This window comes from Rhinopithecus roxellana, chromosome 5 (genome assembly GCF_007565055.1).
Source record: "Rhinopithecus roxellana isolate Shanxi Qingling chromosome 5, ASM756505v1, whole genome shotgun sequence".
NCBI lineage: Eukaryota > Metazoa > Chordata > Mammalia > Primates > Cercopithecidae > Rhinopithecus > Rhinopithecus roxellana.
Window position 1 is genome coordinate 517,192 of NC_044553.1, and position 26,370 is coordinate 543,561.

Consider the following 26,370-nt stretch of genomic DNA (forward strand, 5'->3'; position numbering starts at 1 on the left):
GTCCCCGCGCGCCCCCTGCTGGTCCTGAGCGGCACCTGCGCCCGCCCCCTCCGCCTCCCTGCAGGGAGGTTTGTGTCTGGGCTCACACTCACCTCCCCTCACTGTGTCGCTCGCACAGTAATACACGGCCGTGTCTGCGGCGGTCACAGAGCTCAGCTTCAGGGAGAACTGGTTCTTGGACGTGTCTGTTGAAATGGTGACTCGACTCTTGAGGGAGGGGTTGTAGTAGGTGCTCCCACCACTACCATAGATATGCCCAATCCACTCCAGCCCCTTCCCTGGGGGCTGGCGGATCCAGCCCCAGTAGTAACCGCTGAGGGAGCCACCAGAGACAGTGCAGGTGAGGGACAGGGTCTCCGAAGGCTTCACCAGTCCTGGGCCCGACTCCTGCAGCTGCACCTGGGACAGGACCCCTGTGAACAGAGAGACCCACAGTGAGCCCTGGGCTCAGAGACAGCCTCCCACATCGTCATATCTGCATCCCCGAGACACTCACATCTGGGAACTGCCACCAGGAGGAGGAAGAACCACAGGTGCTTCTTGTTCTTGCACAGGAGGTCCATGACTCTCAGAGAGCATTTCCCATGTGAGCTGGACCCTGAATTTAAGGAAATGTGTGGTGGTTTCCTGTGGGTGCCTAAGTGAGGATTTGCATGTGGGCGGTGCCTTTGTGTGGAGAGATGAAAAGGGATGAGGGCGCCCCGGTCTTTTGGGTTCATGCTGTGTGGAGGATGCTGGCTGTGCCCTCTGAGAACCCAGTTCTCCTCCTGGGGCCTCCCCTCACCAAGCCCAGATTCCTTGTCTTCCAGGCAGGGAAATGTGCTGAAGGAGCAGGTCTGGGAGATGAGTGTGATCATGGATCAAGGACAGATTTTGGAATAGGTTCAATGCTGTTTTACCCTTGAAGATTTATATGAAACCAACCAAACAGCCAGGTTATCTAAATTGTCAAATCTCCATTCAAAAATATTAGGGCAGCAGCTGAATATGTTAATCACAGTGAGTTCATACAAATCTAAATCCATACAATTTTCATTGCAATTCAGAACATCCATCATGGGTAGCGGGAAAATATCTGTCCCAGGGAGTGTGTCATTTAAGGAAAAAAAAAATCTGAGAGCTGCTCTTCTGGGACCTTTTGAAATTTGGGGTTTTGTCTGAGATCTCAGGAGAAGGTGGTGACTCATGTCTCCATCGTTCTCAATGTGTGACCCTGAGAATGTGGCCTGGCCTGTAAACACTTCTCTGTGAAAATATGTAAATTGGGGATTGCAGTGACGATTTCAGTCAAAAACTGTAATAGGTCAGCAAAGGAGGATAGTCTCATCACCAAGTTTAGTGCAATTACCTTTCCTGGGAACCAGAGTGGACCTCTGTGAGCCCTCCGCTCTGAGAGCACGTGGAACTCTGGTCCTTCCCTGATGGGTCATACCTGTGAAACACGGCTGGAAAATTACACTCAAGTCCAGAGTCCTTACCTACTTATTTACCAATTCAGATTCATCTGTCTCTGAAAGACTTTCTCCTCCATTGATTTGCATGAACATACCCTAGGGTGTGTGGTATTGCAACTTGGGCATTTGACATTAGTTTTGTGAATTATATAATAAATAATCTGATGTGGGTAGCAGGAGAATCACTAGAAGTTGGGAGTGTTGTATAATCAGGATAAACCTGGGCTCTCTCCTGAGGAGCTGAACAAGTGAGCTGACCTGTGGGACAACAGAGGGAGAGAGACAGACCTAACATCTAGAGCCACGTGAACTCCTTATCTCCCAGGGGATCTCTGGGCCTTTTGTTTGAACAGATCCAGAAAGACCTTCCTCACCCTCGGAATTATGAACATTGAGGGAAATTGAGATACATTTTTATTTATGGAGAATAATTCACAGGCTTGTAGACATCTATGAGGGTGCGTACAGGAATGCTACAATATGTTCACACAGAGAACAGAAAGAATTATATTTGGTAGAAAGACAACCAAAGAGTTTCTGAATTTGTAGGTATTGTTTGCCGCAAGTATGGCAGGTGGCTAGATCATGTTATAATGCTAGAGGTAAAACCTCCCAACATTGTTATAGAGACAAAATGCAAAAGAGTAAAGATTCAAGTGAAGTTTCTTTGAAAATCAACAGTAATGAACAGTCCAAAAGAAATCAACCATTATGGGAAGAGTGGTCATTAAATGAAATAGTAATTTCCGTCTGACAGCTCATTTTCATCTCTGCAAAGACTTCAGAGCATAGACTAAGAGCAGAGAGTGAACATAGGGCAAACAGGGACCAGATGTTTGAGGAGGATGGAGAGTGAGCTGGAGTCATTGTGAGCCATTCAGAAAGGTAGCAGTGTGCCAGAGTGTATTGAGTCCTCCTGAGTTAAGAGGTGCTGAATAATCACCTGTATCACTGCCCTCAGTGTATTTTATTCTCCAAATTCTCTTGGATGTTCAGATTTGAACACGTGGAGTGTTGATGGAAATCATCATGACTAGGAACTTTTCAGTGAAGATGTAGGTGACAATGTGCGTGTGATTAAATTGGGTCGTGCAAATATTATTATCCAAAATGTCAAAGTCAGTGTCTCTTAATATATCTTTCTTTTTTATTTTACAGGCAAAGACTTGTTCTGTTGCCCAGGCTGGAGTTCAGTGCTGTCTACTAATTTCATAGCATAAAAATGATCAGCCCAATTTATGTAGTCCTGTTATCTCCATCAAGGACTTAGGTCCATGTGGCCTGTGACATAGCTCTAGACACAGGAAAAAGAGGTGGTTTGTTTAGTTGATGTTGCTTCTTCAGAGGAGAGTTTAAACAATCAACTCCTCATCTCACCCAGTCTATTTTTATAACTGTGCGTGAAACTTGGGAATGCAGTCACGATTTCGTAAATAACGGGAGTTGACTGTGCCATGAAGGAAACAAGAATATGGGTAAATTTAAAGCCTGGGTACATAATCTGCTGAATTAACAAAGCCTAGAGCCAATCACATTCTGGCATCTTGTTTAGTTAGTTGTGAATTTATTTTCAGTTGGTTAGTTCAAGTTCCCATAATTTCTGCTAAAATAGTCAGATACAATAATCTTCAGATATTGAAATGAAAAAAATAACTAATTTGAAAATGAACCCGACTTCCAGGAGAGTTGAAAATTCCTTTGTGGTGAACGGTGTGAAGCACCACACCTGGTCTATACATATGTCTATGAGTATAAATTTATGTCCCTATAGCTATGTAGTTGCTGATGTCAACAAATGTTACTAAAACTCTGCAAGAATCAGTGAAAAGAATTAGGAATGTTTATTTCTTGAATGTATATACTTAAACGATACATATATACAGAATTTTAGTAATTCCTAAAATTTAATAATAAATTTATAATAAATACAAGTAATAAAATAGCACAGCCTAGAATGCTCCCGAGTTCTGCAAATACAAACCTAACTTTTTTTTCCAGCTGAGGAGAAAGGAAACCTCCCCCTGCACCTGCTCCTGGGACTGGTCCTGTCCGCAGTGGGTTCCGAGAGCCCCCTGGTGGCCGCGCGCGTCCCCTGCAGAGAGGTTTGTGTCTGGGCTCACACCGGTCTCCCCTCACTGTGTTCCTCGCACAGTAATACATGGCCGTGTCCTCGGTTTTCAGGCTGCTCATTTGCAGATAGGTGATGCTTTTCGAATCATCTCTGGAGATAGTGACTCTGTCTTTCACAGATGCAGCGTAGTCTGTTGTCTCACCATCAGCTTTGTTTCTAATTAATCCTACCCACTCCAACCCCTTCCCTGGAGCCTGGCGGACCCACTGCATGTAGTGGTCACTGAAGGTGAATCCAGAGGCTGCGCAGGAGAGTCTCAGGGACCCCCCAGGCTGTACCAAGCCTCCGCCAGATTCCATCAGCTGCACCTCACACGTGACACCTGCAAACAAAGAGACACCAAGGTCAGAAACTGCCACGCATATCCACTGTTTCTCTCACTCATGTCCCCTCACACTCATTATCTCTAGATCTCCATGAATTACCTTTTAAAATAGCAACAAGGAAAACCCAGCTCAGCCCAAACTCCATGGCTGGTGGTCTGTGTTCAGTGCTGGTCACCAAATGGAAACTCCTGGGAATCCCAGGGCTGAGCTCCTCTCCCAGAGCTGCAGGGTCAGGGCTGGGCTGGATTTATCAGCAGAGGGAGGACCCTATTTGCATGTCTCCTACTATATAGTAAGCTCTGGGGTGGGATGCCTGAGGAGAAGACGGGTCCAGATAAGGTGTCTGTGCCTTGCAGGAGTTTGGTGACGATGATGGTATTTGGAAAATACGCTGTCTTATTATAAAATTTTGCTGTGATAAGCACTTTGAATGGATTACACTATTTTAATTTTACTTATTTGTGTAAATTACATTTTGTCAGAATCAATGTTTCTTCATGTACAGATGTGGAAGTCAACCACACATGGAAAATTAGTGTTGCCACTTTGGGAAGCAGAGTGGAGATTTCTCAAAGAACTTAAAACAGAGAGAGCATTTTACCCAGCAAATCCACTACTGGGTCAACACTAATAAGACCTACTTTTTGAAAGCACAATAGGTGCCTACAGTCAATAATAACTTAATGTATATTTTAAAGAAATTTAAAGAATGTAATTGGATTTTTTTGTATTTCAAAGAATAAAAGATTGAGGGGATGGACACCTCATTCTCCATCATGTGCCTATTTCATATTGTATGAAAACATCTCATGGAACTGGTAAATATATACACCTATTATGTACCAACAAAAATTTTATAAATAATTAATTTTCTAATTGAAGGCAAATGTTCAAAGGAAATAAAATGATGAAAGTTTAAAGAGAGACACTTTCTAAGCAGTGAGTAACTACTGTGAAGCCCCTACCAATATGCACATACATGTTAGATTTTAATTTTTTTCTTTTTCTTCCATGCACAGAGAAGCACATTTTAATAAACAAATGTAAGGTTTCTTTTTAGTGGGGATGTGGTAACAGCAGCAGAGCAGATAAGGTGACAGCTCCTTCTTCCCTGCTACTTTGTGTGCAGGCCCCTGCTGTGTGAAGGTTGAAATAAGGCCCTGACTCAATCAGTAGAACTGTCACCACTCATACAAGGTGAAATGTCCTGGAATTAGAGGCAGATTCCACTCAGACTTCTTTCCCTACTGTCACACATGTTTTGGTACTTTTTGCAGTATCTTTTATTATTATTATCATTATACTTTAAGTTCTGGGATACATGGGTATACAGGTGCCATGGTGGTTGGCTGCACCCGTCAACCCATCATCCACATTAGGTATTTCTCCTAATGCCATCCCTCCCCCTAGCCCCTCACCCCTCAACAAGCCCTGGTGTGTGATGTTTCCCTCCCAGTGTTCACAGGTTCTCATTGTTCAACTCCCACTTATGAGAGAGAGCATGTGGTGTTTGGTTTTCTGTTCCTGTGTTAGGTTGCTGAGAATGATAGTTTCCAGCTTCATCCATGTCCCTGGAAAGGACATGAACACATCCATTTTTTATGGCTGCATAGTATTCCATGGTGTATATGTGCCATATTTTCTTAATCCAGTCTATCCTTGATGGGCATTTGGGTTGGTTCTAAGTCTTTGCTATTGTTAAGAGTACTGCAATAAACATACGTGCACATGTGTCTTCATAGTAGAATGATTTAAAATCCTTTGGGTATATACCCCATAATGAGATTGCTGGGTCAAATGGTATCACCTACTTTGCAAGAAAAATAATTTAAAAAACAATTAAAAAAAGTCTCCCGGACACAGCTGTATTCCCAACACTTTGTGAGGCCAAGGCGGGTGGATCGCTTGAGCCCAGGAGTCGGAGACCAGCTTGGGCAACATAGCAAAATCCCGTCTCTACAGAAAATACAAAAAATTATCCAGGCTGAGTAGTGAGCACCTGCCTGTAGTCACAGCTGTACAGGAGGCTGAGGTGGGAGGATGGCTTGAGCCCAGCAGGTGGAGACTGTTGAGCGATGATTCAACACTGCACTGCACCCTGGGCAGCAGAGCAAGAGCAAGACCCTGGCTTGAACACAACAACAACAACGACAACAACCACAACAACAAAAATAGAGTCAAATGTCAACACTTTTAGTTTTCCTTTCTTTCCTAAATGCAAATCTGTACTATGAAACAATAATCCATTCTAATTGTCTTAATAGTTTTGGTAGAACTCTCATAGAAAATAAAGATAGATATTTTAATACAGAGAAATGTATTTTATAATACTTCAGATATCGGTTTGACAGATATTGTCACCAAATTAAAAACAAATCACTGCCTGCATTTAGTCTAAAAGAAGCCCTAGAAAAGTATCAAGGAAGAATGCTTTCTAAAGATAAATATGTGCGTTCTAAAAATATGTATGTATACATTTTACTTTGGGGAATACATATTCTCAATTTTAACATAGGGACCCAGTAGAAATAATAATGGAGTGGACTGTTAAAAATCTCTTTCTGTTTGAGTCAGGAAGTTTAGATTAAAGGCTTACAATAAAAGTGTTTCCAAATCATATGAGTTGTTTAGTTCAAATCATTTTCTCTTGAAGGTACTTTTGATTCATGGCAAGAATTTATATTGAAAAAAATGTATATAAAAGTCAGCATGAACTTCTCTAAGTGGTTGAGATACCATCTAGTTTATCACAGACAAAAATTGTAGTATAAAATAAACACAAAATGTTATTTTAAATTTGATCTATGTTATGTAAAATAGAAAGAGAAATTTTGTGATTATTTTTCTAACATATGAAGCTAGCAAAATTATTAAAAATCAGGTAAGTTAGGGTGTGATTAGTCTTCCACTTATAAGTTATTTGAGTATAAAATTATGCTCAAATGCTGAACTAAGATACAAGTGTCATATTGAGTAATCACTCATGTACTTCTGTATTAATTTACTTTCTTAAAAAACCTGTATCCCATACTATAAAACAAAAATTTTTTAAATTTATTCTGACTATATAGCATAATTTAATGGATCAATGTGGCAAACTCAATATATTTCAGGCACAAACAAAAATATTTAATGGGCAGGTTTTATTTTTCATTTAAAATACATTATATTAATTGTCAAAACAATAAATTCGCTGAATGATTTCATAGCTTCACATTTACTTTTCTGCTGCAGTCAAAGCCAAAAGGCTATAATTTCCTCAAACTTTGAAAAGCACCACGAATCTTTAACAACAGGAGTAATAGGACTTGGAAAGAAATATTTATTGATTGATCCCAGGGGAACTTGTGTGGGGTTTTTTTTGAGACGGAGTCTCGCTCTGTTGCCCAGGCTGTTCAAGCAATTTTCCTGCCTCAGCCTCCTGAGTAGCTGGGATTACAGGTGCACACCACCAGACCCAGCTAATTTTTGTATTTTTAGTAGAGACGGGGTTTCACCATATTGGTCGGGCTGGTCTTGAGCTCCTGACCTTGTGATCCACGCTCCTCAGCCTCCCAAAGTGCTGGGATTACAGGTGTGAGCCAAGGCGCCCAGCCCCTGCTACTTTTAATTCATGTAAAAATATAACTTTATCTCTATTTCATTTCACACAGAGAAAGCAATTCTAAATGTGTTAAAAACTCATGAAAACAAAAAAAAAATGATGAAACATTGCAGGTTATATGTTTATGATTAGTATGAAAAAGGAAATCCTAGGAATAAAAAATCATGAGGTTTTAAGTAAAAGATTGATACGTTTCACTAAGAATTCATCAGTTTTTACTATGCAGAAAACAGAAAGGCTACCAACTAGAAATATATATATATATATATATATGGCAGTGTTAAAGGTTTTAATAAAAATATATACAAAGAACTCTTTTAAATAACCAACCAATGACATAGAAAATAAGTGGACAAAATTTTTAAGTAGTCATTTTATGGAAGAGGAAATCTGAATAGCCAACAGCCTCCTGGAAACTATACTGAAAACATCAACAATGCGGAAAATGAAAATCAAAAATCAATAAATTACATGCTCTAGTCAAACAAATGTTTAAGTTCTGGTTAGTTCAGAGGTTGGTAAAGATTATCATAATGGAAATCTCATACTTTGCTGGAAAAAAATGTAAATTTTATAAACCCATTAAAAGCAATTAAAAAAATTTTTTAAAAATCTAAACATAATGCATAGGAAGCAAACTAGTACACAAATGAACGTAAAGGTACTTGAATAATAAAGTTCACAACAGAAATGTTTATTACAGCAATAAATGGAATCAATCTAAGTGTTTCACAACAAGGAATGAAAAAATTTTTGTTACCTATTATTTATAGTTATAATTCCATTTAAATAATATTCAAAGACATATAAAGCTCAATAGCATTTTGTTTAAGGTTACATATTTATGTGTAATACATCTAAAAGCAATTGAAAAATGAGCATAAAAGTTAGCAAAATTATTTCTTCATGAGTACACAGAGAGTGAGATAGGATCAGATACACAGTTGGTTTAAAATTTTCAGTTTTTTCTGTGTGGGTGTGTGTTTGTGGGAGGTTGTATTCATCTGTATTAATTTTATTGCTGTATTTTATCCAGTATTAATCATGAAATATCCTTTGTATATATTTAATATTTAAATAAAAACAAAACCTTCCAAATTAAAAAACTTTATTAAAAAGACATTCTAGCACATAGCAACACAATATGATCATCATATCTATATTTGTACTTTAAAGTGTTTTTTTATTATAAGCCTTTCTAGACACACCAAACTTGGACGACTACTATTACTTCACTTGGATTTCTTGCAACAAGGGATTATGTCAAATTTGACAAACTAAATAAACAAACCACCTAAATGAAGCTTTGTGGACAATTTAGAATATTCTAGTCTTTCTGATGTCTCACTTTTAGAAAAACTGGATCTATGCTTGCAAAGAATTAAGAATTTTAGTTTGGAATAAACACAAAAATCAACTCTAAATGGGCCAAATAGTTAAACGTGTGGCTTCCAATTGGAAAACTTCCCCCACCCAGAAAATAATATTAAGAATGATTTCCGGGCCGGGCGCGGTGGCTCACGCCTGCAATCCCAGCACTTTGGGAGGCCGAGGTGGGCGGATCACGAGGTCAGGAGATCGAGACCATCCTGGCTAACACGGTGAAACCCCGTCTCTACTAAAAATACAAAAAACTAGCCGGGCGTGGTGGCGGCGCCTGTAGTCCCAGCTACTCGGGAGACTGAGGCAGGAGAATGGCGTGAACCCGGGAGGCGGAGCTTGCAGTGAGCCAAGATCACGCCACTGCACTCCAGCCTGGGCGGCAGAGCGAGACTCCATCTCAAAAAAAAAAAAAAAAAAAAAAAAGAAAAGAATGATTTCCTATATTTCAAATTAAAGGCACAGACAATAAAAGCAGAACTGAACAAGTGGAACTACAACACAGCAAAAAGAGTCTGCAAAGCGCGGAAGTAATTCTAACCTACAGAATGGGAGAATATAATTGCAAGCCAGGCATCTGAAAAAGGGCTTATATCCAAAACACACACACAACTACAACTCATTAGCAAAATCGTAATTGCCTGATTGTAAAGTGGTCAGTTTTACACCATGAAAATTTAAGAATATAGATGTCATTTTAGAGATTCTTCCCTCTGGGTAATGGTAAGTTTGATGGTACACTTGGTTAGGGTAGACTATGTATTTATTCAATCCAATATTAATATATGTGGTGTTAGCCAGTTGCAGTGGTGCATGCCTGTAATCCCAGCACTTTGGGAGGCTGAGGCGGGTGGGTCATCCGAGGTCAGGAGTTTGAGACCAGCCTCACCAATATGGTGAAACCCCGTCTCTACTAAAAAGACAAAAATTAGCCAGATGTGGTGGCATGTGCCTGTAGTCCCAGCTACTGGGGAGGCTGATACAAAAGAATTGCTTGAACCCAGGAGGCAGAGGTTACAGTGAGCCGAGATCATGCCATTGCACTCCAGTCTGGGCGACGGAATGAGACTCCATCTTAAATATATATAATGTTGTGAATTTCCTTAATAGATGCTATTAAACCTGTCATCAGCTGACTCTAGGTTAAGTAGATTATCATTGATAAAATGGGTGGGCCTGATTCCATCAGAGCAGAACTGGAGAAAATGAAATTCCATGGTGTTCAGCAACTTCATCTCTCTCTGGGACCTCCAGCCTGCACTTACTGAGGGATCACTTAGGGAAATTGGATATGCCTAGCCATGTCTAAAAAGCGTCATCCTCTACAACTCACAGAAATGTGGCATGTCCATCTGTAGCTTGTCAACTGAATAACAGGCGGAAAGAGACTCTAAAATATAATATAATAATATAAAATATTATGTTATTAAAATATAATAATATATCTTCTAGGATGTGTATTGCAATTGAAATATGTATGGGTGCATTCAGGTTGGTATGGAAAGAAAAAAATTAAGGAAAAATGAGGAGGGTTACATCAGTTGTTTTGAGACAGTTATCCCGGGGTAGAAGGATCAGTAACGGGGTGACATCGGTATAAGGTTGTACAGGCAGTTTGCTGGGCAGATATTCTTGGAGAAGTAATTATTTTATGGTTGTGGTGGCCTCGGTGCAAAGTTGTGGTTGTGCAGAGTCTATTTATGATAGTTCTTGTTACCAGGAATATGGGTGTTAGAACCTCCTTCATGGCCTTTCCCAGCTTCGTCGCCTTCCCCAGCTTCATAAGTGGCTCCATTTTGTTTCTGATAAATTTTGCAACCTCTTTCTAACACTGCTTCTGAAGCAGATGAGTCTGATAGTTTGCACAGAACAGGGTTAATTCCACATCCACATCCCATTTTGATCAAATATGTTTATCCCTTTCACTATTAACGACCAGTTGCATTCCCAGATGAGTCTACACACAACACAGTGGAGGGTCCTGAGAAAATGGGGAGAGAACGAAGTTCCATCAGCCTCTCCCACGTGGCTCCAGGAGCCACAGCCTGAGCCCCACCTGAGCTCCAAGAAAATGCCTTGAGCCCTGGAATGTAGACCATGGAGACTATCTGTTTCTTTTTCAGAAAGCAGGAAAATAAAATTTTAAAGGAAGAACGAACACTACAAAGAAAGAACGAAGTCTGCGAGCAAAAGGAGCACCAGGTCAGTGTGATGCTGATGGGCGTTAGTGTCAGGAGAAGGGTCAGACGAGAAACCTGTGAGCTTCTACATGACACTGACCCTAGCCCAGCCTCTCTATTGCCTGCGATCAGCATCCCAAAGACTGTTCTAGTCCAGGAATCTCCCTGAGGCTTCTGTCCTGGGTCTGATTGGAGAAAACTCACCAGGCACCCCTGAGATTCCTCAGGACTCTGATCCTGGTGAGGACTTTTCATCTCTGTAAGCAACAGTCTGCATTTTGTGCATATGAAAATAGGTTATCATAATAAATAGTCATTTAAAAATATGTAGAGATGACATTACTAAGCACAGAGTTCTGAACTCAGAGAGGTTCACTAGAGGAACTGTGAAAAGATGGCGTCCCACATCCTGACAGGAAATCAGGCTCCGTGTGCACCGGCCTCTGGGTTGACTCTGATCGGTGGGTCCCGAGCGCCCCCTGGTGGCCCGGCGCGCCCCTGCAGGGAGGTTTGTGTCTGGGCTCACACCGACTTCCCCTCACTGTGTCTCTCGCACAGTAATACACGGCCGTGTCCTCGGCTCTCAGGCTGTCCATTTGCAGATACAGCGTGTTCTTGGCGTTGTCTCTGGAGATGGTGAATCGGCCCTTCACGGAGTCTGCGTACCGTGTGCTACCACCACCACTACTAATGTATGAGATCCACTCCAGCCCCTTCCCCGGAGCCTGGCGGACCCAGTGCATGTAGTAGTCACTGAAGGTGAATCCGGAGGCTGCGCAGGAGAGTCTCAGGGACCCCTCAGGCTTTGCCAAGCCGACCCCAGACTCCACCAGCTGCACCTCACACTGGACTCCTGCAAACAAAAAGACACCGAGGTCAGAAACCGCCAAATGTATCCACTGTTCCTCTCACTCATGTCCCCTCACACACAGAATTTCTACTTCACCCTCAATTACCTTTCAAAAGAGCAACAAGGAAAAACCCAGCTCAGCACGAACTCCATGGTGTGTTCTGTGTGTTTAGTGCTGATGGCCGAACAGAAACACCTGGGAATTCTGGGCCTGGGCTCCTCTCCCAGAGCTGCAGGGTCAGGGCTGGGCTGCTTTTCATCAGCAGAGGGAGGGACCTATTTGCATGTCTCTTGCTATATAGCAAGCTCTGGGGTGGGACGGCTGAGGAGAAGGCAGTGCTGAGAGCGGATGAGAGTGTCCCGGAAAACACTGGAGTCAATTCTATCTCTCAGGAAATATAACTTCAGATTATGTGATTGTGCCTTGATAATCATTTAGTATTCATCATCTTATTTAATTTTTACATACTTGTAGAATGTACTTAATGCAAGTGTGAATGTCACATGTTTAGAGAAGATAATTACATGCAGAACGGAGCAGCTGTGCAATGTGTCCAATATCACACATCTGGACAGAGTTAGCTCTATTATCTGTGCCTGTGACGCTAAACACTGGAGGAGTCGGCTCCCCTGAGACAGCTCCAGGGTGGTGTGCGACATGCCTAGAGGGGTTTTCAGGATGTCCCACCTGTCATAACAACTTTATAGAATTTTGCCATTTGTAGTGTTTACCTGAAATACACAATCAGTGTTCACATGTGTGTATTGTCAGGAGTCCTGTGATTATTCAAGTGTCAATATTTATCTTTCTTGCTTTTTCCCCAGCCAATATATTCATTTTTGTTACTGCTTTATTAAAATCAATTAATAATGAAAACAAATTGATAGTGCAGCATTTGGGAAACTGTTGATATATGTGTGCAGTCATTGAATCAGCACTTCAGTCATGCTGTTAGCAATTAAATTAAACTCTATTTTTTTCTATCACTTCTCTGTAATTTCATTTCACCACTTTGTTACTCTTACCACCCTTTTCCTCAGAAAATTCAGATCTTCTTCATGTTAATTTACAATAGTTGCATCTTCTACAATTCATACAAATAAAATCACTTGAGATTTTCTGTGAATTCTTCAGCTTCCTTCACTCACCACAATTATTTTATAATATCCTCATGTTCTTATGTGAATGAAGCATGCCTTGATTTCAACGGTTCATTGTATTCTGGTACATTAATATTTATCAAATTGTTTGACAATGCACCAAATAATGGATGCCTAATATGTTGTCTCAGTTTCTGAATTTTATTTAGAAATTAGATACTAAGCATTATAATGTAAAAATTGAGAAATTAATCTTATTCTGACCTCGTTAACAAAAACCATGAATAACTACAAAAAATAAACCCTTCAACATATCTGAGTTGATGTTACAGAGAAAAAAAAATCCCTGTATTCTGAGAAAATAGGGGCCTGCAGAGAGAACTAGGGTCCATTTATTAGAGTAACTGGGGCAGATGCTACTCACAGCATCATATTGAAGAAGGAAAAAGCTAACCTGGAAAGGTTTCGTGAGTTTTGAGGATGTGTGTGCTGATGGCGTGTGAATGTGAAACTCCTGGCATTTGCAGGCTTTTCCTACAGAATTGAGGAAATCCCCAGACAACTCACTCACCTGCTGTCCTGTGGTGTGGACTGGGGAGGAAGAACAGCAGCTCCATTCAATGCTGAGTCCCCCTTCACTATATGTAGGAGACATTTATTAAATCTTGTGTCCTGTAGGCACTGGTAGAATCAACTAGAACACAAGGAAACAGAGGACAACAAAGAAACTCTACCCAGAAACACCTCCCATCTCTTTCCTGAGGAATGAAATCCTGAATCTGCGGGGTAAGGACAGTGGGTCAGAAGCTGAGGACGCTGATGAAAATCCACTGTGGCTGGGAAGAGACACTCTGACACTGGGGAAGGGAAGGAACAGAAACACTTGTAAAGCCATGCTTCAGAGCCAGTCACACCACCCATAGCTAAGAAGGAGTCTTAGTCAGAAGGTTGGAGAACGTGCCCCTGTGTCCAAGCCCATTCACCACACAAACAATCACCAAGTAAAAGTGTCAGCAGGATGCACCTGTCACAGCTGAAAGAGGCTGTCTCTGGGGAGAATGAAATGTGAAAACCCAAAGCCAAACAGGGACACAGAAGCAGGTATCACTGGAGGAACTTGAAGCTCTTGTGAACAGGAGAAGCTGACTTCAACTCTGATAGCTGTGGCAACCATACACTTGAAATCCAACCCTGAGTAGATTCACAGAAACGTGGCTAATAAAGGCCCAGCAGAATGTAATATGTGATCATCTCCTGGAAGAAAAAAATAAATGCAAGAAAATAAATTATCAGTGAAATGCAAACTGAAATTATACATGCATTTCACTTTTATAAAAATGTGAAAGCAAATAAAATTATGTCATTAAAAAAGATCCTGAAACATGTTAGCAAAGTTTCTCTACGAGTAGCCATGGGATATGCACTCAAAACATAGATCTATACAAAGAAATTAAAATTGTAAAAAAGGGAAAATCAAGAGGAAGTGCAGTTATTATCTTTGTAATTGCTATAACATATAACTATATAAAGCAATAAAATATATATTATATTTTATATGTAAGTGCCAACTGAGGATAAACAAGAACGACTGGGGAGAAGGAGGAATTCAAAGCACACAGTTACACTATCTCTGTACTTCACATCAAGGCCATCACAGTATCTGCATTAGAATCTAATTATATGCAATTCTTATTGTAAACCTTATGGCAACCAATACCATATTTATAAAAAATGAAATAATCTGTTAATAGAGAAATAAACATCATTATAAACTACGAATTTAAACAAAAAATAACAGAAAAATTAATATTACTTTTAAAATAGAATATATTATAGTTGATTTCGATAAAACAAGACTCACCTATTAGCTTTGTACAAAAAAGTTATCCGATACATTCACAAATAGAAAAGATAAAGATGGGAAAACACAGATTATGAAAACATAAACCAAGAGAAAGCTATAGTAGCTGTGCAAATTTCAGAAAAAGTAGACATCAAAAAACACTTTTAGGACTTAACAGGTATTACATAGGATAAAGTTACCAGTTTTTTTGAAAGACACCAAAAAAGACTTAACAAATGTATAATAGATGAAGAATGCACCATTTGTTGTGATTTACAGAACAAACGTGATAAAGAAGTAAAGATGTCAGTTGGACCATGCACGTAAGAGTGTCCTAGGGACTGTGAACCTTCTTTGTAGTCATGGAGGGCACCACTGAGAACTTCCTCTCGAATTTCTTCCTGCAGCTGCCCACACCAATCCTGATCCTGGGGCCTGCTGGACCAGGCTGATGCTGCAGTCAGTGAAGGTGAATCCAGAGTGTTTGCAGGAGAGACTCAGAGAACCCCTGGCTGTACCATTATTCCCGCTGTCTCCTTCAGAGAACTTCACACAGGACTTCTGCAAACACAGAGGGAACAGACTGAGAACAGCCCCATCTGGAGCAGCCAAAACTGAGCCTGATCCACAAGGGCCCTAATATTAAGAGTGATTAGAAGGAAAGCCCAGATCAGCACAGACCCCATGGTGTGGACACAGAGGAAGGTGCAGGTGTGGGGTAGCTCCTCACCAGGTCACTAGAGACAGGGGATGAGCTGCTCCTCATGAGCGTGGGAATGACCACATTTCCATGTCTCCTCCCTGTGGACATAAGTTTGCTACTCAGCAGTTGTCATCCCCCCTCCGCCTGTGGATTTCAGGGAGGGCAGGTCAAGAGATTCCTGGGACTGGATGCTCAGAGTTAATCTGCAAACTACACTTTCTTGTTCCCTGATGAGGGCCCTTTTCAGGTGTCTTTATAGAGTGAATGTTTATTAACAAAATAACCCAGTAAATACATGAAAATAAACTTTTCCAGAGAAGTCATATATCTGCCTGTAGTCTCTGCATGTAGAACTATAAACCACTGCTTTTAACAAGAAGGCAAAGGCTTCAGTTAGAATTAAAAATAAAATGCAGATCTACACGTTGTTAGGGCTGGAGTTCATAACTGCTTGCATTCTGAGCTAATTTTGCCACACAGCAGTTCAGCATCAGACAGACATGCTTATGTGAAGGAGTCGTTGTGGGGACATTTGTGGTTTTCTGAGGGAAGAGTCCACAAAGCAATGCGTGTGCTTGTCCGAGGGAGGAGTACGCACAGGGACAGATGTGGGCACATATCTAAAAGTAATTGCCCATTTAGGGACAGTCTGAGCTAGTCTGAACTGGAGTTTGGGGAAAGCTTTTCTCGGTTAAGGGAAGATGAGAAACCTCTGGGTGACCTGCTTGTCAGGAAGGAAACTGACTCACATGGGACCCTGCTGAAAGAAAGGTATCTCGTGAAGGGAAACAACTTATATGCAAATGGGGAAAGTTACCTTATTCTTTATTGCCTGCATCTCATGCCATCCCTGCCCACACTGAGTAAAGTTGCCAGAGACTTCTATACAGTCTGCATTTCATTTTGGAGTTCATGACAAGCTACATACTTTTTAAAGTTGTATATATTTAGGTTCACTCTTGGTGTCATTAAATTCTAAGTGTTGACAAATTAAGTGTGTCATGTGTCCAACATTGCATATGATTTAAAATAAGTATCACCACCCTTAATCAGTGCTCAATTCACTTACATGATACCCTCTTTCTAAATTCCTGGAAAATCTTCATATGCTTACTTTATCTATAAGTTGGTTTTATGAAATTTTAAATAAAATTATATAGTATATTTGAAATAACTACACTTTGAAAGGTGACACACACAATCTCTCACCTAAATAACGTTGGTAATTAGGGGATTCTGTAGGTCTAAACTGTAATGAAACTGCGTAGAAGCACCGTGCTTTAGTAGATAAACATGCTTCCAAACAAGCACAGCTTAAATCTGATACCGCTGTGCATGTGACCTAAGATTGTGCAACTAAATAATTCAATGACATGTGATGGAGTGGAATTCTTCATATTGAGTGGATGGTCATGAGCAGGCAAGGAAGAAAAGTTAAAAGTCTGTATGTGGTATTACAGTAAGGTAAGTATATCGGTGTGTTCTCATGTTTAATGCAATATAGGTACAGAAGATTAGATATATGGTTTCCATGTGCCCGTAAACGTGGGTTAATATTCAAATGCTACTGTTAGCTTAGAGTCCCTAGAATCCCCGACACCACATGAACAGTACACACACCCAACATCATAATTTTGTACTTTAATACAATTCTCCAAACCAGAGGCCAGAAATCCTTGGAGTAATGGCTGATTCTATGTATGGAAAATATAATACAGGAAAATGAGTTTAGAATTTCTTGTAATACTAGGAAATGGGGAAATGTTAAGAAACAAAAGGATGAGTTGTATCATAAAGATACAGAGTGCAGGCTGGGCGCGGTGGCTCAAGCCTGTAATCCCAGCACTTTGGGAGGCCGAGACAGGCGGATCACGAGGTCAGGAGATTGAGACCATCCTGGCTAATACGGTGAAACCCCGTCTCTACTAAAAAATACTAAAAACTAGCCAGGCGAGGTGGCGGGCGCCTGTAGTCCCAGCTACTCGGGAGGCTGAGGCAGGAGAATGGTGTAAACCCGGGAGGCGGAGCTTGCAGTGAGCTGAGATCTGGCCACTGCACTCCAGCCTGGACGACAGAGTGAGACTCCGACTCAAAAAAAAAAAAAAAAAAAAAAAAAAAAAAAAAAAAAAAAAAAAGATACAGAGTGCAAAGTAAATGAGCTCACACCCTCTAAATTAAAGTCTGGTTACTTGAGCAATAAAATGAATAATGTAGCATGGATCTACACCAGAGTATGAAGTAAACATCCCTGAACCATTTCTGAAATTAATAGGTAATTAAATCAAGGAAAAATAGAAAGAAGGACACATCTCCCTTATAGAATAATCCAAATGACTTAAGTTGATAGTCCTCTCATCAAGTGAGTGAAGTTTAAATACTCACTAGTTAATTGTAGCATGAGATTAGAGCATGGAAAATATTTTCAGTGTTAGTGGATTTTATTCTGAGTTTTCAGACATAATGCAAAAACATGAATCAAGAAATAATAAAACTTGACATGTTACTTTATCCAAATTTACACACACATGCACACACACAGACACAGAGATAAATATAAACTGTTTCTGCGGCACACACTGATGAGGGAGTGAAAAGACAACCACAGACTTGGAGAACACACTTGCAAATCACATATTTGGTAAACGGCATTTTTTAAACTTGGTAAATAATTTTTATCTGCAATTTTGTATTTTAGATGCAGAGGAAGCCACAGACCTGAAGAAAAGCAATACTTGACCTCCATCTTCACCTGTCCCAGGGCTACCCCTGTCTTATTTGGGTGCTGAGTTTCCCTTTCAGCCCAGCCTTCTCACGTCTCTGCAGGAAATTTTGTGTCTTGTCTCACACTGACTTCCCATCACCTGGTTTCTTAAATACAGTGATACACGCCCATTCACTCTCATAGCAAGTTCTCGAAATTGTATCTGGATACAGTGAGTCTACCCTTCAGAGAGTGTGCATAGTATATCTGACTTCCATTATACTTTATATCTACTACTCAATTCAGCCCCTTTCCTGGAACCTGGTGGACTCACCTCATTCAGCAGCTACTGAAGGTGAATCCAGAGATGGCACAGGAGAGTCGCAAGAACTTCCCAGGCTATGACAGGTGGGACACATACATCATGAACTACTAAGTAGCCATAAACAGGAATGAGATCATGTTCTTTGCAGAGACATAGATGGAACTGGAGGCCATTATTCTCAGCAAACTAACACAGGAACAGAAAACCAAATACTACATGTTCTCACTTTTAAGTGGGAGCAAAATGATGAGAACACATGGACACAGAGGGAAACAACACACACTGGGGCCTCTTGGAGGCTGGAGGATGGGAGGAGAAAGAGAATGAGGAAAAATAACTAAAAATTACTAATAAGCACTGGGATTAATACTGGGGTGTATTAGTTTGTTTTCACACAGCTCATAAAGACATACCTGAGACTGGGAAATTTATACAGAATAAAAGGTTTAATGAACTCACAGTTCAACATGGCTGGGGAGGCCTCACAATCATGGCAGAGGTCTAGGATGAGCAAGTCATTTTTTACATGGATGGCAGCAGGCAAAGAGAGAGCATGTGCTAGGAAATGTCCCCTTATAAAACCATCAGTTTTTTTTTTTTTTTTTTTTTTTTTTTTTTTTTTTTTTTTGAGACGGAGTCTCGCTCTGTCACCCAGGCTGGAGTGCAGTGGCCGGATCTCAGCTCACTGCAAGCTCCGCCTCCCGGGTTCATGCCATTCGCCTGCCTCAGCCTCCCGAGTAGCTGGGACTACAGGCGCCCGCCAGGTCGCCCGGCTAGTTTTTTGAATTTTTAGTAGAGACGGGGTTTCACCATGTTAGCCAGGATGGTCTTGATCTCCTGACCTCGTGATCCGCCCGTCTCGGCCTCCCAAAGTGCTGGGATTACAGGCTTGAGCCACCGCGCCCGGCCAAAACCATCAGTTTTTGTGAGATTTATTTACCATGATGAGCACAGCAAGGGAAAGACCTGCCCCAATGGTTAAATTACCACCCAATGGGTCTCTCCCACAATGTGTGAGAATTCAAGATGAGATTTCGGGGGGGACACAGCTCAACCATATCATTATGTCCCTGGCCCCTCCAAAATCTCAAGTCCTCATATTTCAGAACCAATCATGCCTTCCCAACAGTTCCCCTAAAGTTTTAACTCATTTCAGTGTTAACTCGAAAGTCCACAGTTCAAAGTCTCATCTGAAATATGACAAGTCTCTTCTTCCTATGAGCCTGTAAAATTAAAAGCAAGTTAGTTACTTCCTAGATACGATGAGGGTATAGGTATTGGATAAATACAGCCATTCCACATGGGAGAAATTGGCCACAACAAAGGAGCTACAGACCCCATGCAAGTCCAAAATCCAGCAGGGTAGTCAAATCTTAAAGCTTCAAAATGATCTCTTTTGATTTCATGTCCCAAATTCAGATCATGCTGATGCAAAAGGTGGGTTCCTATGGTCTTGAGCAGCTCTGGCCCTGTGGCTTTGCAGGGTATAGCCTGCCTCACAGCTGCTTTTACAGGCTGGTGATGAGTATCTGCAGCTTTTCCAGGCACAGAATGCAAGCTGTTGGTGGATATATCATTCTGGGGTCTGGAGGATGATGGCCCTCTTCTCGCAGCTCTACTAGGTCATTCCCTAGTAGGGACTCTGTGGCAGGGTTCAAACCCCATATTTCCCTTCCACACTACCCTAGCAGAGGTTCTCCCTGAGGGCCCCACCCATGCAGCGAACTTCTCCTTGGGCATCCAGGCATTTCCATACATCCTTCGAAATCTAAGTGGAGGTTCCCAAACTGCAATCCCTGAATTCCATGCACCCACAGGCTGAACACCACGTGGAAGCTACCAAGGCTTGGGGTTTGCACTCTCTGAAGCAACAGCTCAAGATATACCTTGGCCCCATTTAGCCATTGCTGGAGTTGCTGGGATGCAGGGCTTCAGGTCCCAGGGCTGCTAAGGCTGGGAGTGCCCTTGGTTTGGTTCCCATAAGAATTTTTTTCTGCTAGACCTTTAGGACTCTACTGGGATGGGCTGCTGTGAAGACTGCTGACATGCTCTGGAGACATTTTCCCCATTGTCTTGAAGATTAACATTTGTTTCCTGGTAACTTATGCAAATGTATGCAGTCAGCTTGAATTTCTCCACAGAAAACAGGATTTTCTTTTTTATCTCATTGTCAGGCTGCAAATTTTTCAAGTTTTTATGGTCGGCTTTCCTTATAAAATTGAATGCTTTTAACAGCACCCAAGTCACCTTAGGAATGCTTTGCTGCTTAGAAATTTCTTCCATCAGATACCCTAAATCATCTCTTTCAAGTTTAAATTTCCACAAATCTCTAGGGCAGCGGCAAAATGCTACCAGTCTTTTTGCTCATTCATCAGAATCATCTTTGCTCCAGTTCCCAATAATTTCCTCATCCCCAACTGAGACCATCCCAGCCTGGACTTAATTGTTCATATCCCTATCAGCATTTTGGGCAAAGCCATTCACCAAGTCTTTCCAAACTTTACCACCTTATTCTGTCTTCTTCTGAGTGCTCCAAACTATTTCAACCCCTGTCTGTGACCCAGTCTTCAAGCCACTTCCACATTTTCAGGTATCTACAGCAGTGAGTCATCTACTGGTACCAATTACTGTATTAGTCTTTTCTCACTTTGCTAATGAAGACATATCTGAGACAGAGTAATTTATACAGTCAAAAGGTTTATTGGACTCACAGTTCCACATGGCTACAGAGGCCTTACATTCATGGCATAAGGGAAGTAGGACTAAGTCACATCTTATATGGATAGCAGCAAAGAGAGAGCTTGTGCAGAGAAACTCCTTGTTGCAAAACCAGCACATCTCATGAGACTTATTAACTATCATGAGAACAGCGTGGGAAAGGACTGCTCCCTTGATTCAATTACCTCAATCAGGTTCCTCCCACTACACGTGGGAATTCAAGTTGAGATTTGGGTGGAGACACAGCCGAACCATTTCACTGGGTGATGAAATAATCTGTACAACAAGCCTCCATGACACAATTTATCTGTGTAACAAACTTATACATCCTACACATATTCCCCTGAACTTAAAATAAAAGTTAAGATAATTAATAAATAATGTTTGTATATGCATATATATTATATACTTATATATACATATTTATATATTATATATGTATAAAATATATATTTACAGATAGAGTAATATAAAACAAGAAAATCTAAGAGGAAACAAGCTTGGCCTAATTTTCTTTTTCTATAATAATTAAAACAATTTATTTTTAGAACTTTGTGTATACAACAAAGTGCTTTTTTTCAGTTCATATGGTTGCAACCGCCCTTATGAAAGATATAAACATCCCTGGCCTGACTGCGTAAATGTTGAAGGTAGACCTGGTTCTGGATTCTTGAGTCAGAATCTTCCAGTTGTCCACACCCTCACAAGGCCAGAGAAGCGAGAGGAGATTTCTGTTCTGGAAAGGAGTGAGTGGACGGCACAACTGGTTTGGAGACACGACATACTGCGCCTGCATTTACAGAAGCAACGCACACAGGGAACGTCCTAGCGCCATCTGGTCTCACACACACGCTTGGGACTCATGGTGGGGGACTCCGGCCTCGGACAGTCCTAGTTGTCACTGCCCGGCTTGAGAGGCCTGGGCAGAAGTCATGCAGGTCCTGGATCTTCCCGTCCAGCACCTCCAGGAAGCTCTTCACCCTCCACCTCCAGGTGGCGCTGTCGGGATTTGCTGTCCTCAGCCTCTGTCTTTAGGGAACGCGCTTTGTCTTCCAGGATTTGATCTTCTCTCTGCCGCCTCCATCTTCTCAGAGACACAGTCTCACTCAGACCTGAGCTGAGGTGTGAGTTCACTTTGTTTTCGGAGATCTTCCACCTCTATCTCCTTTTCTCGGAGCTTGGCCCAGCTCCTCGATCCTCCTCCTCAGCTGCGTGTTCTTCTCCTTCTCTCTGTGGGTCTCACGGCCTCTTCCTCTGCTCAGCGCTGGCCGCCGACTTCTGCAGCGCCCTGGGCAGCCGGGCGTCGCTCTCCCGCCGGGTCTGCGGCTCCATCTCCCGCCTCTTCTCGTGGGCAGCGCCCTGCGTCGAGGCCGCCTTCAGCTTGTGGTTCCCAAATTGCAGGTGCCTGTCGGCTGCAGCGGCGTGAGAGGCCTTTCCATCGTTCGTCCCCTTGACACTGGATGCCGGAGTAGAAGATGGGTTCTCGGGGATGATCACTCGAGGGCTCCATGTCCTCCTGGGTCTTGTTTTTTCCTATCTTGGCAGCTTCTTCCACCTCCCGGAATTTCTCTGCAAACTTTGTCAGCTGCTACTCAGTGCAAATCCCCAAACCAAACGCTGTGTCAGCTCTGCTGTCGGCCCACTGCCCAGACGTCTGTGACGTGTTGGTGAAGGTCATACTTGGTGCGATTGTGCTCTTTATGGTCACCTTGGCTCCGTCCACACTAACCATCCGAAAGCTGTTCCTTGTGACATCATAGAAGCAGGAAACGGTGACCACCTATTGCTCGCAGGCATCCAGTTCTTGGTGTTTGGGTCAATCTGGAAGACCCGCCCTCGGGGGTGAAGATGGGCTGTTCTCCCATCTCCGGCGCTGCTCAGGCAGCCTCTCCGACCAGGCCTCTGGTGCTCGCTCTCCGCCCACTGTGCATCCGCTCCCTGTGCAGCACATGTGGCGGCCCCTGCGTGTCTGGCTCAGCTCTGGCGCCACTCCATTCCGCCAGGTGGGCCGGGCGGGGGCTCTGGAAAGAATCATTCTAAGAATTAAATTAAAAGAATAATCTGTGATAAGGAGACGTCAGAATTCCATCTCAGAAAAAAAATTGAAAATATGTAATACATACAAAGTCCTGAGAAAAAAACCCTGAAGCACAGGAAGGTCTCATGTAAAAGTAGTTCGTAATATGTTTATTGCTAAAATTATTACCTTTATGTTGTTTTGAAAAATTGAAGCAAAGCATAATGAAATTGTTTTGTGCTTATCTAGTACAACAGCCTGGTTAAGAAAACTGAAGAGCCCTGTAATCACGAGGAGGAGACGTAATCCACAAGAGAGGCTCTAGTTCCTGTGTGGACACACACATTTGCCTGCTGCTGCCCATCTAGGAGCTGCTTCCTGAAGTCTTCAGGAGGCAGGAGGGTAAATGAGTTTCTCAGGATAATCTAATCACATCCTGACTGGGAGAAAACATTAATGACCTAGGACGGATTAGAAAATACTGTAGTTAAAACTTCATTGAAAATTGAGACATTTTGGTTGTATATATTTATAGGGAATAAAGCTATGTCATGATTTATGATTGCAAATCAGAGTAATTGAATCAAGCTAGTTGACGTATATTTCGCCTCAAATCCTTATTTCTGTGTGTGTGTGTGACAGGGACATTTGAAACTTGTTCTTGGCTATTTCAAAAAGACCAATACACTATGTTTAAGCTTACAAATAGACATCAATTTATGTAAACTATAGAGAATGATCAAAAGGAGTTATGGATTACTATAATTTATATTAAGTTAATCATTGAGCTTCATTCTCTAGGACATATTTTATGATTATATATTTTCTATTATTTTATTATAATAAATATAAAGACTACACATGTATGCATAACTTTGTGTATTTACACATATGTCTATAGATATAAATTAATGTCCCTGTAGCTACGTAATAGCTGATATCAACAGATGTTAACAGAATTCTAAAAGAACAAGTGCAAATTATTAGGAAGAATTATTCCTTGAAGGTATGTATTTTTAAAAACCACCCTTACATATAAATTAGAAAAATACTAAAACACAATTCTCAATAAAAAAATTCATGACAAATAACCATAGTAAAATATCGCAACCTAATAAGACTCCAGAGTCCTGCAAAAACAAGCCTGCCTCTTGCACCTGAGAAAGGAAACCTCCCTGCATGGCCCTGCGGGGAGGTTTGTGTCTGGGCTCACACTGTATTCCCCTCACTGTGTCTCTGGTACAATACAAGGCCGTGTCCTCAGTTTTCAGGCTGTCATTTGCAGATGAAGCGTGTTCTTGGCATTTTCTCTGGAGATGGTGAATTGGCCCTTCTGGAGTCTGTAAGATATGTACTACCACCCTTAGAATTAACTTGTCCAACCCACTCCAGGCCATTCCTGGAGCCTGGTGGACACAGTTCATGTAGTAGCTACTGAAGGTGAATCGAGAGCCTGCACAGGAGAGTCTCAGGGACCCCCACCAGGCTTTGCCAAGCCTCCCCCATACTCCACCAGCTGCACCTCACACTGGACACCTGCAAACACAGACACCCTGGTCAGAAACTGCCGCACATATCCACTGTTTCTTTCACTCATGTCCCCTCACACTCAACATCTCTCATTTTACATAAATCGCCTTTCAAAATAGCAACAAGCAAAACCCATCTCAGCACAAAATCCATGGTGAATCCTCTGTGTTCGGTGCTGATCACCGAATGAAAACACCTGGGAATTCTGGGGCTGGGCTCCTCTCTCAGAGCTGCAGCGTCAGTGCTGGCCTGGTTTTTATCAGTAGAGGGAGGGCCCTATTTGCATGTCTCCTGCTATATAGCAAGCTCAGGGGTGGGACAACTGAGGAGAAGGCAGTGCCCAGAGCAGATGAGTGGGTCCTGGAAAACTGGGGCTAATCCTACCTCTCTGGAAAATATAGCTTTAGATTATGTGATTGTGCCTTGATAATCATTTAGCAGACATCAGCTTATTTAATTGTTACGTATTTGCAGAATATATTTAATGCAAGTGTCAATGTTACATTTGTAGAGAAAAATTACACACAGAACAGAGCAGTTGTGCAATGTGTCCGATAACACACATCTGGCCAGAGTTAGCCCTGTTATCTCTGTCTGTGCCTCCAAACACTGGAGGAGACTGCTCCTATGAGACAGCTCCAGGGCAGTGTGGGATATGTCTAGAGGGGTTTGCAGGATGTCCCACCTGTCATAACAACTTTATGGAATTTTGCTTTTTCTAGTGTTTTCCTGAAATATGCAATCAGTGTTCACATGTGTGTATTTTCAGGAGTCCGTGATAATTCAAGTGTCAATATTCATGTCTTTCTTGTTATTTCTCAGCAACTATATTCATTTTTGTTGCTGCTTTATTCAAAACATCCATCAATAATGAAATCAAATTGACAGTGCAGCATTTGGAAAATGTTGATATGTGTGCAGTCATTGAATCCACACTTCAATCATGCTGTTAGCAATTGAATTAGCTCTCTTATTTTTTCTTTCACTTCTCTGTAATTTTATTTCACCACCTTGTTATTCTCACCACCCTATTCTCAGAAAAATTTAGATCTCCATGTTAATTTTCTACAAATTATGTCACATGAAATTTCCTGTGAATTCTTTAGCTTCCTTCACTCAGCACAATGATTTGATAATATCCCCATGTTCTTATGTGAAGGAGGCATGCCTTGATTTCAATGGTTCATTGTATTTCAGACATGAATATTTCTCAAATTGTTTAACAATGCACCAAGTAATGGGTATTTGATTTGTTGTCTTAGCTTCTGAATTTTGTTTAGAAAGCAGATACTAAGCATGGGAATGGAAAAAAATGAGAAAATGATGACCTTATTCTGACCTCATTAACAAAAAACTTAAACGACTACAAAAAATAAACCCTTCAACATATCTGAGTTGATGTCACAGAGAAAAAATCCCCCTGAAATCTGAGAAAATATGTGCCTGCAGAGAGACATTGAGTCCATCTATTACAGTACCTGGGTCAGGTGCCACTCATGGCCTGGTA

At 41.6% G+C, this 26,370-nt stretch overlaps 1 pseudogene and 1 gene segment (V, D, J or C); both read right to left on the bottom strand.

Annotated features, from left to right (window-relative positions):
* LOC104662351 overlaps nt 1–26,370 on the bottom strand; it is a 40,316-nt gene that overhangs the window by 610 nt on the left and 13,336 nt on the right. Inside the window, 2 exon segments of the V gene segment in view lie at nt 93–413; nt 497–628. Coding sequence covers nt 93–413; nt 497–563 — 388 coding nt within the window.
* Nucleotides 22,177–23,311, bottom strand: LOC104677862 (annotated as a pseudogene).